We start from the raw sequence: 16,080 nt of genomic DNA on the forward strand, positions 1-16,080 counted from the left end.
TGAACAGACTCCTTCGCCTGCCATTTGGCCCCTTTGTCATCTGCTATTTTTTACACAGTTCTATCTGAGGAGACTGTTAGTCTGGCATTCTTCTAACTTCTGCTAATCTGGTATAGGTTACCAAATTTATTGGATGTCAGACAATGTTACAAAAGCATTTTATAGCCTTGCTTCCAGTTTTACTGTTTTTCTATTGTGCGGCACATTGATTGAGAACCAAATTCTACTGAAAATCAACAGCTGGAATTGTTTCTACGTTTTCGGGTACAAAGACTCCATTAATATCATAATTAATAGTATATAGAACATGCATGGCTGCACTGAAATGTTTAATGAAAAGAATGAATACTGAATAGAGTAAGTAACAGCTTTGACATCAGCTTCAGGAATAACAAGGTAGTCACAAAGCAAAGAAAAGGAACTGTAATTTGCTTTGCTTATCCATAAGTCCTTTTTCTCATGAACCCACCACCACTTCAGAGAACCTGACAAAAGCAATATCATTTAAGCAGACATTCATCTTTGCACAGCTTCAGACTGAGCAAACTTTTGCATCATAGATTTAAACGCATTTAATTTCCATCATTATAGTTGAAAAACCTAATGACCTCTTAAGACAGAAACATCAATTTCTTTCCTTTCTTGGATGTTGTCCTGTTTCTATTTAGGTATTTTTGTATGCCACCCCCATACATCTCCCTCCCACTCACATTTACTGCTTTCTCTCCATCTCCTACTTACGAGCTGCTCCACCCCCCACCGCAGGATGTATTTCTAGCAGCTGGGTTCTCTCCTACACAGATCACCCCTCCTTGAACTGTGAAGTAGCAAGCCAACTGTGTGGACGTAAATGAGGCTACGTTGTAAGAAACAAGGCATTTGCTATTAAAAAAACCACCTCCACCACAAACAAACTGATTTTGATGCCTTTAACGACATAATCCCATCACAGATGCATTGAAAACAACACAAAAAGGCAGAGCTATGAAAGTAGTTGCTATATTTTAAAGTATATTAATACCCGCTAACAAAATTCTAATCTAATTGTCTTCCATCAAAACAGTTAAACATTGAAGAGTAATGACATCATTTCAGTACATAATAGAAACAAAACTTAAATATGTGCTATGAACAATTTTTTTGTCATTAAGTACATTTCCACAGCCCAGCCCTTATTCAAAAGTTTGTCTATTTGTTCTTTTATCTACAGTTAAGTGCAAGATAGTACCTAATAATCTCTAGATAGTAGCTAAATATCCAAGAACAGTATAGGTAAGGTAGGCACTTTTTAAAGACTTTCTGTCTGCGTCTCCCATTGCTATGGGTAATGAAAATGGCATCACAGTGTAACAGAAGTGCAAATGCTCTCTATTCTTGTACTCGTTTTTGCACTGGAAAGGTAATTTAGAAAATGTTTTTCTAATACAAGTCATTTTATGTATGCAAAGGTTCAAGCTATTTCCTTTGAACCCTGCGTCTCTTTCGGAGGAGGTTTGTTCACCTTTCTTGCCATTCAAGTCACTCCAACTCTGAGAACCCAGACTTCTTGACACTCGAACTTCCTGAGTTCGAATCCCCCCTGTGGCACAAGTGGTAGAAGTGCCGCTCTGCTACACAGAGGCTCGAATCCCGGGGGTTGGACTCGATGATCATTAAGGTCCCTTCCAACCTGCACAAGACTATGATACTATGATACTATGATAACCCTGCTGCACATCTAGTCTACACACATCCACCTAGAATATTTTCCTTTTCTTTATGTAATTTTTTGTCAACTTTACAAGCCAAACTGTTCTTCATACTGCAGTTCCTCACTACAGATTTAAGTAGAAGGGACAAAATCAAATCTTCTTTATATGAAGTTTCAACTCAACATCAGATTTTTAAATCTTACCATGGTCCGCAAATTGATTCAATCTTTCATTTCCATTTGGTTCATCACATCTTATGGACGTGGAGTCACATGTCATGACCAGCTGAGAATCAGTTACGGATTTTGCAATCTGGTCATCGGATTCCTTAGTCAAACAAAGCAACATAGAGAAGCAGGGACAGTTAGATCTTTCAGTAGCACCACAATATGATGGTTGCCCTGATTCACACAACTGCTGAGACTAATCAAGCAAATATTAAGAAAAAAAAGTTCCTAACTCTTCTGTAATTGACCAGCAGTGCGTCAACCACAAGCTATGATAGATGTAACATGATTTTTATTTCTCCAAAGACAATGAGAAATAGAAACTAGAGTGCATGTTAAATAAAAGCCTGAAAACAAAGTACTAAAACAAACCTTGTGCTGCTTCCACTGTTACCAGACTGTTCCCTGTACTATAAGACATAGTGTTGGTATTAAACAGGACTGTTTTCTGTTGATATTTTAAAAGCAAAGGAGAGTTTACACTGGGATTAACTGAGAATTCAGTTAAAATGTTGATATTTGTACCTAGTCAAATGAAAGTAAACTGTAGCTGTATCAACTTAAAGCACTAAAAAATCACAATTCTAAATTTATCTTGAAATCAAATGTATTTTGAACTCTGATATCAAACAGAATATCAGTGATTCCATTTCAGAGAGAAGATTTAGATCCAGAAGTGTCTTAGTAAAAGAAAACTGTGCAACGACTAGTGAGTTTGTTGAACTATGTCTAAATAACTGAACGTACTGTCACTCATCACAGGTCCATAGGGTTCAGCCAAGGGGCCCAGACTTTGATACACATCTAAATAATTAATCTCAGAATAGGACAGTGTCTCTAATGCTAAAGAAAGTATGTGGCGAACAGAAAAGAGGTATACACTGAAAGTCCATATATAAGGCCTCCAACAGCCTCTACTTACATGCAGGACATTGACATTCAGCTTCTGAAAGTTACGGGACCTGAATTCTTGCATTCTTTTTATATTCTCTTGATATTTTTCTTCTGCCAGCTGTCTGTAAATACATAATACTCATGATTAAGATGTGATGTTGAGGACTGCACAAAGGGATCTTCTAGCAGTAGATGTGGAAAAGCAAATTCCATTATCAGAGTGCTGTGGTACCAAATGCTCACAGCATCCACTCAAGGTGAGGTTAGTTTTACATGAACAGATCTGTGGCCTTTTTTTCCAGTCATTGTATTTTCACAGCTTGTATAATATAATTGAGAAATAGAGAATGGTTAGTCCCAGTACCTTTTGTCTCTTCCAAAGATATTAAACACGTCAGATTTCATCCCACCATGTATTCCAGGGACTTTTCAGCATGCAACACTTGTCTGCTGTGAACACTTCACCCAGGGCAGAGTTGTTAATTGTATATTTTCTGTATGGGACTACTTATGCCAGGTGCTACATTAAGTAAATCCTCCAGCTTCCACCACTAAAACCCCTTTTCATTTATGTGTAGATCTGCACTATTGAATGAAGGTCTCTAGTGTAAGAAGGTACTATGTTATTGAAGTCAGCAGGCAACAACAGAGCTGAATATAGATCAATTTTAAAGATTTATGACTGAGAATAAGATTTGCAAATTAATATGTTGCCTTTATATTACAAAGTAAATATATTTACTTCTTCTGCTGGAGGAAAAAAACAACATGAAAATCTAAATAGAGAATGCTAAAATGCAAGAAAGCAGAGAAAACAAAAGACAAACAAGAAATATCCTGCAATTAGTATTAATTCCTTATTTCCAGCCAGGTTAAATAAGGCCAAGTGCAGGGTGCTGTATTTGGGCCAGTGCAATCCCAGGTATTTATACAAACTGGGAGAAGAACCCCCTGAGAGCAGCCCTGTGGAGAAGGACTTGGGGGTCCTGGTGGATGCAAAGCTGGACATGAGCCAGCAGTGTGTGCGTCCAGCCTGGAAGGGCAACTGTGATCTGGGTTGCATTAAAAAGAGGAGGCCAGCAGGGAGAGGGAGGCATGGGGAGGCATGTGTCCAGGCATGGGGTCCCGAGTACAGGAAGGACGCGGAGCTCTTGGAGTTGGTCCAAAGGTGGGACACTAAGATGATCAGAGGGCTGGAGCACCTCACCTGTGAGGAAAGGTTGAGGGAACTGGGCTTGTTTGGCTTGGAGAAGGCTCCAGGGAGACCTCATTGTGGCTTTCCAGTATTTGAAAGAAGCAAATAAACAGGAGGGGGTTAGTGATAGGACAAGGGGGAATGGTTTTAAACTAAGACAGGGGAGGTTTAGGTGAGATAATAGGAGGAAGTTTTTCACACAGAGGGTGGTGACGATCTGGAGCAGGTTGCCCAAGGAGGTTGTAGATGCCCCATCCCTGGAGGCATTCAAGGCCAGGCTGGATGTGGCTCTGGGCAGCCTGGTCTGGTGGTTGGTGACCCTGCACATAGCAGGGGGGTTGAAACCAGATGATCATTGTGGTCCTTTTCAACCCAGGACATGGGCTGGCTGTGATTCTATGATTCTATTTCTCGATTATTGTTTATGAATAACTGAATAAACATTTTTTAAATTACACTGCGCTTTGCAACATGCTTTTAAAGAAAATATTAAAATTGAAAATGGAGCTTTTCTGATTTTCATTCACATCACATGAAACGCTGAACATTCTTAACTGGGAAAAAAATTAAAGAGTGTCATCAAAACAGTATCTTCTTTTGATTTAAAAATAGGATCCATGCATACAAACATAGCCTTCAAGCTGTTTCTCACATGCCACTCAGAAATGACACTTCAAATCCCCACTTTTATTATGTCTTCCTTACTTAATAAAAAGCTATAAATTTTAAAGCCCTTACAACATGTTGATTTCCCTGCTATTTGATCACTTGACAAGACTATTTCCTGAGCTGTTAGCTTTTATTGGCATATCTCTTAGGACAAAACAATTGACAAAAGCAGTATTGTTACTGAATATCTGACTCCTCAAAATGTGCAATCCTCAGAATGACAAGTCATTAACAAAATCCTATCCCCTACTGTAATGAATCTGAATAATATCTCTCATGTACTTACTTAACTAGAAATACTGTGCTCAAAGTACCAATTTGGGCTAATGCTCTGAATTCTTTTCTACATAAACAATTACATTAATTTAACTCATCCAATATTCCCATCCACTATGAGTAGCTAAAGACTGTTTCTATTTTTTTATTTTTTGACTTTTTATTCTTGACTGTTCTAACTCCCTAATCGGACCACCAAAAGGGTGTGTATGTATGGTATGTATGTATGTATGGTTAGGGCACAACTTACTTTAACTTCTTGGCTTTTTCATCTGCAGCATTCAACTTCCTCAGCCTCATTCGTTCCCGTGGTGTCATTTTCTGTACTTCAGACAGTTGCTGTAGAGTTTGCAAATGAACTTTCCTCTGCCTGAAATTAAATGCACGCAAGCTTATCTTCATAGAGAAATGTAAATATCGGTATTTGGATTTGATATTGAAACATACTGACATTTCAAATGGAATAATTAAAAAGTCACAGGTACTATAGCAGACTAAACACACCTTAGTCTGGAAAGTAAATGCCTCTTTTAAACTGAAATATTTAAACTTGGATTCAGATTTGTGTAGAAGATGAACCATTTCAGGCATTTCAGGTGAAAGCAGAAAAAGGTAAACTCAGCTCCTTAAAAGAATAAATGTTGAAGCACGGTGTAATGTTTACCCTGCCAGGACTCATTGAGCATACTACAAATCCAACGGCAGTTTTTAAATGAGAGCCACAGAAAAAAGAAATACCACGCGTACATTCTGCACTGATTGATAAAAGTTGGCTGCAATGAAAGAGAGCATTAATGTGTCTATAATGAAAGTCATAATCACTATGTTGTCCTTTTGAATTCCTGGTCCTAATCGATAACAATTTGCTTGTAAAATGGCCTCCATGGACCATCTTTGAAAGCTGAGCATGAATTATTGACATTCATAGTTCTGCTGTATTTACTAACACAGAAGAGCAATAGTAGTTGCGTATCAGAAACAATAACATTTATGTCAGATTTTAGCTCAGGAAGTGAGGGAGGGAAGCGAGGAAGGCAGGAAGGAAGGAAGGAAGGAAGGAAGGAAGGAAGGAAGGAAGGAAGGAAGGAAGGAAGGAAGGAAGGAAGGAAGGAAGGAAGGAAGGAAGGAAGGAAGGAAGGAAGGAAGGAAGGAAGGAAGGAAGGAAGGAAGGAAGGAAGGAAGGAAGGAAGGAAGGAAGGAAGGAAGGAAGGAAGGAAGGAAGGAAGGAAGGAAGGAAGGAAGGAAGGAAGGAAGGAAGGAAGGAAGGAAGGAAGGAAGGAAGGAAGGAAGGAAGGAAGGAAGGAAGGAAGGAAGGAAGGAAGGAAGGAAGGAAGGAAGGAAGGAAGGAAGGAAGGAAGGAAGGAAGGAAGGAAGGAAGGAAGGAAGGAAGGAAGGGAGGGAGGGAGGGAGGGAGGAAGGGAGGGAGGAAGGGAGGAAGGGAGGGAGGGAGGGAGGGAGGGAGGGAGGGAGGGAGGGAGGGAGGGAGGGAGGGAGGGAGGGAGGGAGGGAGGGAGGGAGGGAGGGAAGGAGGGAAGAAGGGAGGAAGAGAGGAAGAGAGGGAGGAATAAAAAAAACCCCTCAAATTTAAATTATAAGAATCTCTTGGGGAAAAAAGTCAACCTACACAGCTTTTCCTTACTTAAATATTTAATATTTATGACTTGCACGGAACTGGAATAAACTAAGCCATTAGAGCTTTTACTGTAAGAAATTTTACTCAAATAAAAAAGACAAAAAATAGTTCTGGTGAGGAAAAAAGAATCAGAAATATAAGATAGTATTGACCATGGAGTATTGACAGGGGAGGACACCACAGCAAGGAGCTCCCTGTACACACACACACGTGGACTTCAGTAAATGTGGGTAAATCACTGTTATGCTTCATCATTTTTCAGGTATTTTTATTTCATTGTACCTGCCTCATTGGATTTGTGATGGAAAAAGATATGTGGCATTTTGTTTACCAATGCCAATACAGGCAGCTTTCTCATAAATACTATAAAATTCATCATAGAATTATGGTTTTGTACACATTCTAAACACTTAACCAAGGAGAATCAGACTACAGCACATCTGAAGATAATTTTTCCATAAGCTTTTCCTTTTGATTTCAAATTGATGCTCTGGACTTGAAAAGTTCAAGGTAAATTTCCATGCTCTAATAAAGATAGTTGTTATCCTTAGCTGCACAATTTTTAGGACTCTGGAGCTAGGCCCAGGAAAAGCTTTAAATTGCTTTTCACAGAAGTATAAGAAGACGATACTTGTATTTAGAACTTGCTCGAGTAGTTACAGACTCCAGGATATTACATCTGTCCTTTTCTACAAGCAAAGTGATAGCTGAAGTCTGGGTATGTACTTTGCAGGTAAAAATATTGCATCCCAAAAGCTTTTTGATGCACACAGATAATCTGAAATCCTACACAGATTATAAGTGAAAAAACAAACAACCACAAAGGAATGGATTACAAGTTTTTTGAAGATTCACATAGTGTATATTTTAATAGGTTTTTAACACTCTGTAATATATACAGAATTGACATAACATTTGGGCAAGGTTTCAGTTCCTCAAAACTAGTTAAGGTGTATCTCTGAGGAATACCTCTGCAGCTAACTACATTTCATTTCAATAGACAGGAATGCACACAGAGTTAATTAAGTCAATGCAAACACAGCAGCAATAGACAAAAGATATGCCTAATATTTTCTGAGTACATCAGCAAGTGTGATTCTTGGATTCCAGCATACTCACAAATGGTTATTTCTAGCAGAATCAATAATAGTGGCAAAAAATAGATAACATAGCATCATTTGTTACTGCCTTTCACACTTCTGCTTGCAAAGTTCATCCATGTGTTTATACTAAAGTGGAAACCAAAACAGAGAATTACAGATACACTCCAAGTAGTCACACCAAGTAACAACAGTGTACAGAAGATTCTGCTGAATCCTTATTCTCCTTATCACTAATCTTAAACAATTATTTTGTAGCTGATCACTCCTCCCAAAGGAATGCTTGCAAGTAGAGGTGGTAGCATCTGCAAAGTGACCACAGATGAAAAACGGCAAGCCCACACTGAAAAAGGGGTCACAAAAAGAACAGAGGAAGAAGGCAAATCCCCTCACAAGTGTTGTTAGTTCTGGATCACAGAATCCTGATTTTGAATGTACAAGGGCTGCTCTGAAAGTAATGCCTCCTATTTTATTATGTAGGCCAGCGATAGCAAAGGCAGATGTGGGTGGTATGGCAGGAGGGGTTGAACTTTCCCACCAATATTCCGTTACATTTTGTTGCCATGTGACAGACATGGCAGCAGAAGGGCAGTCTGACATGAAAGCACGTCTGAAGCAAAGGAGTGGAATTGAATTCCTCCATGTGGAAAACAGTGCCCCCACTGACATTGATTGATACTTGCTGAAGGTTTATGGAGACCAACCAGTGGATGTGAGCACAGTGAGGTGGTCCTGTATTTCTGAGAAATGGCAAAATCCCTTTAAAGGCAAAGTGTTATGAAATTAACACAAACAAATGTTCAGAGCAGGATAGTATTTGGCAACACTATAATTTTTTTATAGAGCTGCCCACAAAATGTTTAAAAATACTTACACAGCATCAAAAATGGGAGCAGCTTCTTCCTGCCAGTTAATCCCCTTGTCTTTTGCAGTCATACATGTGAAATTGTGCTGTAAATTCTGTAAAGAAATAAAACAGAAGTGATATCAATGCCTAGGGCCAAAGTGGTCCAGACTCCAACCTATTATCCAAAACAGTCCTAATGCAAAAAATGATTAAGCGGTTTCCTTCCTTACCTCCTTAGAAAGTAATATATTGCATACATTGAAGCAGGGACCAAAAAAGCAAGATGCATTTTAAAACAATGACTAACCAGAAGAGTTCAAAGATTACATGTCCCTAGGCCCAAACTATCTGCACTTGTTATGCATAAGTGCCCATTCTCCTTATTGTTCATGAAATTTTAAAGGGGGGAAACATTTAGCATGCCAAGTGAGAAGGGCTTAATTTCCCACTGCCTCCCTGCCTGTCAGGTTGTAATTTAGATACAAAAAGTCCCTTGATTAATGTTCCCACAGGCTGCTAACTTAGTTTTTCTCCAAACATTTTCTCTATCTGCATTCTACTTTTGTGAAACACAGACGTCTACCACTTTATCGCCTTGTATACCTTTAGTTGCTCATCAATATAAGGGATTTTTAGGATCTCTCCTGCTGCTGGCCTCAGCGAAGGATTCTTATTTAACATGCTGAAACATTAGAAAACAGTAGTGATAATCCAGTCATTATCTGAATTAACTTAAGAAGTAGCTAAAGAAGAGGACAACACACCTGCTCAGCACAGCATTCAGATTGCTTGGATATCTATCAGGAAGAGAAGGTGTATCACCTTCTACAATTTTTAGCACAACAGACAAAAAACTGCGTCCAGAAAATGCATGTTGCATGCAGCACATCTCGTATAAAATGCATCCCAGAGACCTTGAATAATAAAATAAGTAGCATAATGTTAATTTTTCAAGTAGCATACATAGCGACATTATGATAAGGCATGTCCTATTAGCCTCACTATTATGTAATCTTTTTCATCTGAAAAGATCACTATTCATTATTCAGATCACAAATAGACATTGCTGCAAATAGGAGAGATCCTCATTCCTTTCGCATAAATGCAGGGAAGAAAGATGTACAATCTGTATATAAAGTCTTATATGCATGTACAAACATACATACATACATGCACATACACTGCTGAAAAGAGTCTGGACTCACCACTTTGCCCCCCACACCTCAGATATTTATAGACCTGGTTCAGGTCCCCTCTCAGTCTTCTTTTCTCAAGGCTAGACAGACACAGTTCACTTAGCCTTTCTTCAGAGGGGAGATGCTCCAGGCATTTATGTAATGTTTGATGGTGGTCATTTACAGAAGCAGTATGAAAAAAAGCATACCGATGATATTCAGAAGTACACATCAGTGAACAGCATTGGTGAAAAGTGTATAAACGTTATCTTTGAAGCAAATAATGAATACAATTTAAATCATTTGGTTTTGGTTAAAGAAGAGGAATGAGATCAGCCCATTTGGCAACAAAAGAACAAGAGTATCATAGAATCATAGAATTACCCAGGTTGGAAAAGACCTCAAAGATCATCAAGTCCAACCACAGCCTAACCATAGTAATTTAATGTAAAGCTGAAATCAAGGCTCCATATACAGTAAAACAAGGACAGAGGGCAAGGAAGGCTCTCTCACCAGTGCTTTTATATATGAAAATAATTAGAACATTTTTGCTAACAACTGCTTAACTATAGAGATACCGAAATCACTGTATAGTGTCTTAAATATTTAGTTGTCAATCCGCTTTCAAATTTCCAAAATCAATCAGTGGTAACACACAGAGAAGATCTATGTATATGATGTATGTTTAAACTCTAAAACAAGATAATCACTACCTGAGAATATATTTTACAATAGAATCAAGCACAATGAAAGGACTGAACAAAAATGGAAACCCACCAGAGGGAAGAAAGAAGAAAGGAAAATCCCAGACTGACAAACTGTATTAAAACTGTTTTTTGCAGGATCAATCTGTTTTGGATTAATTCTGGCAGCCAAAAAGTGCTTAATGAGACATTAGGAAAACAGGATTTGCCACATCAAGAAAGCCCATTTATACAGCTAGATGAGCCCTCTGACTACACCAGAGGCTTTGGAGAAAGATGAAAAACAACACCCAAGGCATACTGGTATAGCCAGGGCAGCAAACAGGCTACCCAGGGAAAAGCACATCTGGGCCATCAAACCAACAAGCAAAACAAAACAAAACAAAAAAGGAAGAAAAGAAAAAAAGAGAAAATAAAAAGAAGGGGAAAAAGAAAAGAAATTTTACTTCAAGGTCCAACTCTTTGAAATGTAATAAATACCTCCTAGGCTGAGAAATGCTCTGGATTCTGGAGAAAGGCGACTTTTTTTCCCAGGACAACTTCTGAGTTGTAGTTGCCCCAGGGGAATTACCAAACTTTAGCCTCCAGACTGCATTTCTCTGAGCAGTTCTTTCAAAGCCAAAGCGTACTGTAATAAGCACATTCAGCAAGAGAAAATTGCTTCCCAATTTGCCAATGACCCAGACACATAATTTAATTACTTTTATAACCTCAGCCTGTTCAACTGCCATTGTTATGAAATTCTAAAATGGTTATTAAACTATCCAGCCAGAGCACTTGGTTTGATAGCATCCTATGCTTGCAAAAACATTTGATAAATGTTCAAAACAACACTTCATTTGAGCAAAACTGATGTATAGTCATTTCACCTTCAAGACATTTACGCTCAGTTACAGCACAAATAGAAGCATCTGGACATGTTTCAGTATATTATCTGCAACATTGATTGACAGACCTCTAATTTCTCCATATTTTAATCCATTCTAATATTTCGTAGATGTTCCTGAAATACTTTGCATTCCTCCAAATGCTGTAAGATGCACATTAGCTTTTTAATGAAACACTAAGAACCAGACAAACTAAATGCATATGGGTTTGTGGCTTCTATATCTCAGTCTGACTACAACAGCAGGTGCAATGAATTTGCTGACTCCAGGGTCTTAGAGGAATATATATATGTACACATGTAGGTTGCTCCAAAAGTAATGCCTCCTTTTTATTTCCTCAGAAACTACAATAAATTCAAAGAGCACATTAGCTGTATTTGATTGAGCAAATTCTCAGTTACAGAACATTATTTTTGCACATGGTTACCAGAATTACCTATGCATGTTTGCCAGCAATGAACAAGAGCCTGCATGTCACACTTATATTACACACGGAATATGCTTCCGTGGAGGTGACTCACTGTCATCACTGCTGAAACGCACCACTGTGCTCACATCCATTGTTTGGTCTCTATAAATGTTCAGCAAGTGCTAATGGATGTCAGTGGCTGCAATTCTTATGCATGGAGGAATTTAATTACACACCTTTGCTTCATACACTCTTCCATGTCAGACATCATGTTGTAGTACTGCCCCTCTGCTGCCATCTGTCACATGGCAACAACGTGTAAAAGAATATTTGGGAGAAGGTTCAGCCTTTACAGCCGTACCACCACCATCTGTCTCTCACATAGCATACAAATAGGAAAAAAATAGGAGGCATTACTTTAGGAGCAGCTTTGTATGTAACATCACGACATTTTCATGCAGTGCTTTTCAGGTCTTTATGGCACAGTTTCTGTCTCTGGAGTTGAGCAGAAGCTATTATTAATTTCTGGGGGTTACTTGTTGGTGTCTTTCTAATGGAGACAAGTAGATCTGAGTCACAGTCTGTTAAAACCAAATGGAAAGAAGAGCAGCACACTAATTCTCACAATAATTAAATTCTGTGAAATCTTTCTGTGAGAAAGGATCCAGGTTGTCTGTGAACCCAAAATCTCACTTGATTTTTAAATAACTATACGCTTAATGGATACGTCCACTGAATTATCACAAAAGAATCTCTTGTCTGTCAACTTAGAGAGGGATGAAGGCTGAGCACACAGCAGCTTTTGAATATATATATTCACATGCAGTTTACAGTATTGCTACTTATATATATTTACTGCGGTTACACTGCACGTTCCAGTGAGAAGTCAAAGCATCTCTCTGGCACTTTAAAACATTTTCCATCTTCACAAAACCTGCCAGCTTTTATAATCCATTTCCAAACCCACAGCCATTAACATCTGGGAAACTCTGAAAGCCTGAGGAGTCTCCCAAAAGCACACATACTCTGTGTTCACTCTGTGTTAGGTACCAAACTCCTCTTACAGCATTAGTAGTTCATCCAGTCAATACATAACCTTTTATATTAAGTACTATAGAATAGTTAGTTGGTTTGTTGCTACCTGTATGTGGGCTGCTGAAAGTAATCAGAATCAAAAGCCACATCTAAATATTTAAGAATCCAGAATAATCTGCACTCCTTCAATTCTGAAATCAAATATTTGTCCCAAAATGAATATCTCTAGGATTACTGCACCTGCATAATCAACTAAAGGGGTCTTTTTTGCAGTTGTTTGGGAATAGATGGAGGAATTTGGGAGGAAAAAGATAATTTAGACATATATATTAATTTAAATTGCAATTTTATTAGTGCTTCTCTTGAAGACATATAGTTTGGAAAATCTGAGGCAAAATAGTAATATGGTATCTGTAAAGACACAAATCAGGGTGAAATTCATAGGAAAGTTCCAGGTTTCATAATAATTATATTTAAAAAAAAAAAAATCAATCATTTAAACGTTACTCAAAAAAGAGAAAAACAACCCACAAAAAGCCAAATTTTAGATAGTTAAAGACAAACTGAAGCAGAAGCAGAGGTAACAAACACAGTTAACAGGAAAGTCCTAAGATCTGTGGCACAGGGAGCACAACTCATCCAATCTCCATAGAAAAACAGTCTGTCAAAACCTGACAGTACTTGGCAGCTGAGTACAACGGATTCAAATGTGACATTCCTTTTTCTCAGGAAGACAAAAAGGAAGCTATTTATACCTCTCTCGTAAAGAATTTGCTCTGTTTCTAAGTGACAAATACATTTGTTTTTCAACTAAATTATTTCTGCTATCATTTTGGCCTCTGAGAAAATTTATAATATGTAGTATGGACAAACCTTTTGCAAAGTTCATGGATGGAGTTCTGCCATAATACACTCATAACTTTGAAAAAAATATAGTCTGCATACACTTTATCCTATCTTCTCAGAAACAAGATAGTCGTGGCACTGGAAGGCAGATTTTGCACTGGAGAATCTATACACATAAACCCTTGCTAGATCACACACCAGTACAGATTACAGATTCTCATTTAAGCAGCTCCTAATTCTTTGGTGTGGAAAAGCCTGTGTGCTCTGAATATCCTGCAAAGCAGCATAAGGATTTCATCATCTCCCTTGAGTCAGGGCAGAACTGGGCTGACTGGCCACACACTGCTCCCCAGGCAAGTATATCCAGGATCTCCCCAAGGCTCCCTTTACACAAGGCCAGCAGCTGCACAAGACATTGTGGTGGCCAGCATGACTGTGCTCATGGACTGAGCTGGGTCTTTGAGCTGTCAGCAATGAGTGCTGCACTCCCACCTGCCCTAGCCTATGTCCTGCAGAGTCATTAAATGGGAACAAACAGTGACTCTGCTCCTCCTGCTAGATGGTTCAGACAGTAAATGCAATTACTCATGTCAGAGCTCTTTATCTTGTTTTGTAATACTCCTGAATGCTACCTCAGAGCTGAGCTCTGAAGCCTAGATGCTAAGTCTTCCTTTAGGTGTATGAAGTTCATATATGGAGTTCACCTTTACTAGGGCTTCTTACATGTCACTGCATTAAAATTATGCAAAATGGAACAGACTGGTCTGCAGATCACCTGATCTTTTGGTCCTTTCCCCCTCTCTCATGGATGGATGTCATACAATGGGCCATTGAATATAGTCAGCTCTGAAGGACACAAGACCAGCCTCATCAAATATAAGCTCAGATAAAAAAATTAATTATAAGACATAGAATAACGGTTCTTTTTAACGTTCCTACATTTTCTCTGCTGAAGTCAGAATTGAAAATATATATATATTGTTCCTCAAGTTGCAAAAATACTGTCATTTTATCCATTTTATCCATCTGCTGGGTTTTATGTTCCATAAAAGGAATGAATATTTTGTGCTATATAAATGCCTTATGTATAGATATTACTATTATAAGCAGTGATGACAATATAATTAGGCATAGTCAGATAAAACTGGGATCAAATTAACTCAAAGGCAAAATTCCTAACAATTTTATTAAGACTGAGACTTTCCAGCCTTTGTTAGGAAAGAAGCTAAGAATGTTACCTTTCTCCCTAAGGTAGAAACTTGCTATCACTTTTTGAAGGAAACCAATTTATTTAATGAGTTGAAGCTACTGACTGAAGGAAAATGAGCTGTCACATTAAAAAAAGCCCCTAAAAACCAAAGAGCCCAAAACAATTGCAGAACTTGACTTTTCTCATGTGTCAAGCAATAAGAAATGAGCTTTCATGAGCTTTATCAAAAGTATTTATATCTAACAACTGGAGAAGCTTCTCAGTAGGAACAGACATTCAAATTTACTAGTCCTTGTACTAACCTGATAACAAAAAGCAGCAGAGACTCATCTAACTTCAGTTAATAGGTCATGATATGATAAAAACTGTTTCTAAAGAGGAGAAGGGAGAGGAAGGGAGAGGGAAAGGACAGGAGTTCCTAAAGACAGTTAAATGCCGACCCTGGCAACAGTTGACATTTTACCCTTTATGACATTTCCTTTTCATTGGATGTATACGAATGAAATAGCATGCTGACTGCTCACCAAATATCAGATTTTGTGTTATATCCTTGGTGTTTCAGTGCCTCTGGACTCATGTAGTATGGCGTCCCAGTAAATGTTGTTGCCAGATCACACGAACCCATCAAAAGACAAGAAACTCCAAAGTCCCCTAAAAGTAACAACAAGAGAAATCCACCCCTAAACAATTAAGCACAATAAGGTTAAAATTCATTAGAGATTATCACCTCTTTCATACACATCTCTGGCTCAGTTTTCACTTTTTATATGAAGAGCCATACCCTCAGCTTGTAGAAACCAAGTTGTTGCAATAAATTTATTTGAATCACCTTATTCACAGAATGTCTGCTGGATTTTTCTATCGTACTAAAACGTATCTTTCAAAAGTAAGGAAATCTCACCAATTTTCAGAAGATTATTCTTCAAAAATATGTTCTTGGTTTTCAAATCTCTGTGAAGTATTCGCCTGTAAAACAAAATAACATTTAAAAATATATATATTCAATCTCATCTAACTTGAAGGATTCACAGTCAACTGGCAAGTTTCTCAAGTATTTATCTTCTTTCCTTGCCAGGAAGGACAGCTCACCATGTTACAGTCCAACTCTGTTTAACAATGCAGAGACAATGTCATTAAGGAGTTTCAAATAATCATAGAGATGCGTTCACAGACACCCACGTGCAAGCTAAGAGCCTAACCAGACAGGATAATAAAAATGAGCCCAGGAGTCCCAGCTAGAGGTTACAAGACACAGGTTTAAAATGAGCTGCAGAGGAAAGGA

The 16,080-nt window shown here is 38.3% G+C and overlaps 1 protein-coding gene across 10 annotated transcripts in view; it reads right to left on the reverse strand.

The window, feature by feature from the left end:
* Positions 1-16,080, reverse strand: part of NEK11 (NIMA related kinase 11) — a 72,255-nt gene that overhangs the window by 32,372 nt on the left and 23,803 nt on the right. For 8 of the 10 annotated variants that reach the window (XM_085538270.1, XM_015854045.2, XM_032442382.2 and 5 more), the window contains 8 exons: positions 15,700-15,764; positions 15,323-15,449; positions 9,297-9,446; positions 9,136-9,214; positions 8,560-8,645; positions 5,203-5,322; positions 2,841-2,934; positions 1,895-2,018 (listed from right to left, as the gene is read on the reverse strand). In XM_085538270.1, the coding sequence (XP_085394396.1) occupies positions 1,895-2,018; positions 2,841-2,934; positions 5,203-5,322; positions 8,560-8,645; positions 9,136-9,214; positions 9,297-9,446; positions 15,323-15,449; positions 15,700-15,764 (845 nt within the window). The remainder of the gene's footprint in view (positions 1-1,894; positions 2,019-2,840; positions 2,935-5,202; positions 5,323-8,559; positions 8,646-9,135; positions 9,215-9,296; positions 9,447-15,322; positions 15,450-15,699; positions 15,765-16,080) is intronic. The other 2 variants (XM_085538267.1, XM_032442381.2) reach the window with 1 other exon arrangement.

Source organism: Coturnix japonica, chromosome 2 (genome assembly GCF_054131305.1).
Source record: "Coturnix japonica strain WE chromosome 2, WE-NBRP24, whole genome shotgun sequence".
NCBI classification, from domain to species: domain Eukaryota; kingdom Metazoa; phylum Chordata; class Aves; order Galliformes; family Phasianidae; genus Coturnix; species Coturnix japonica.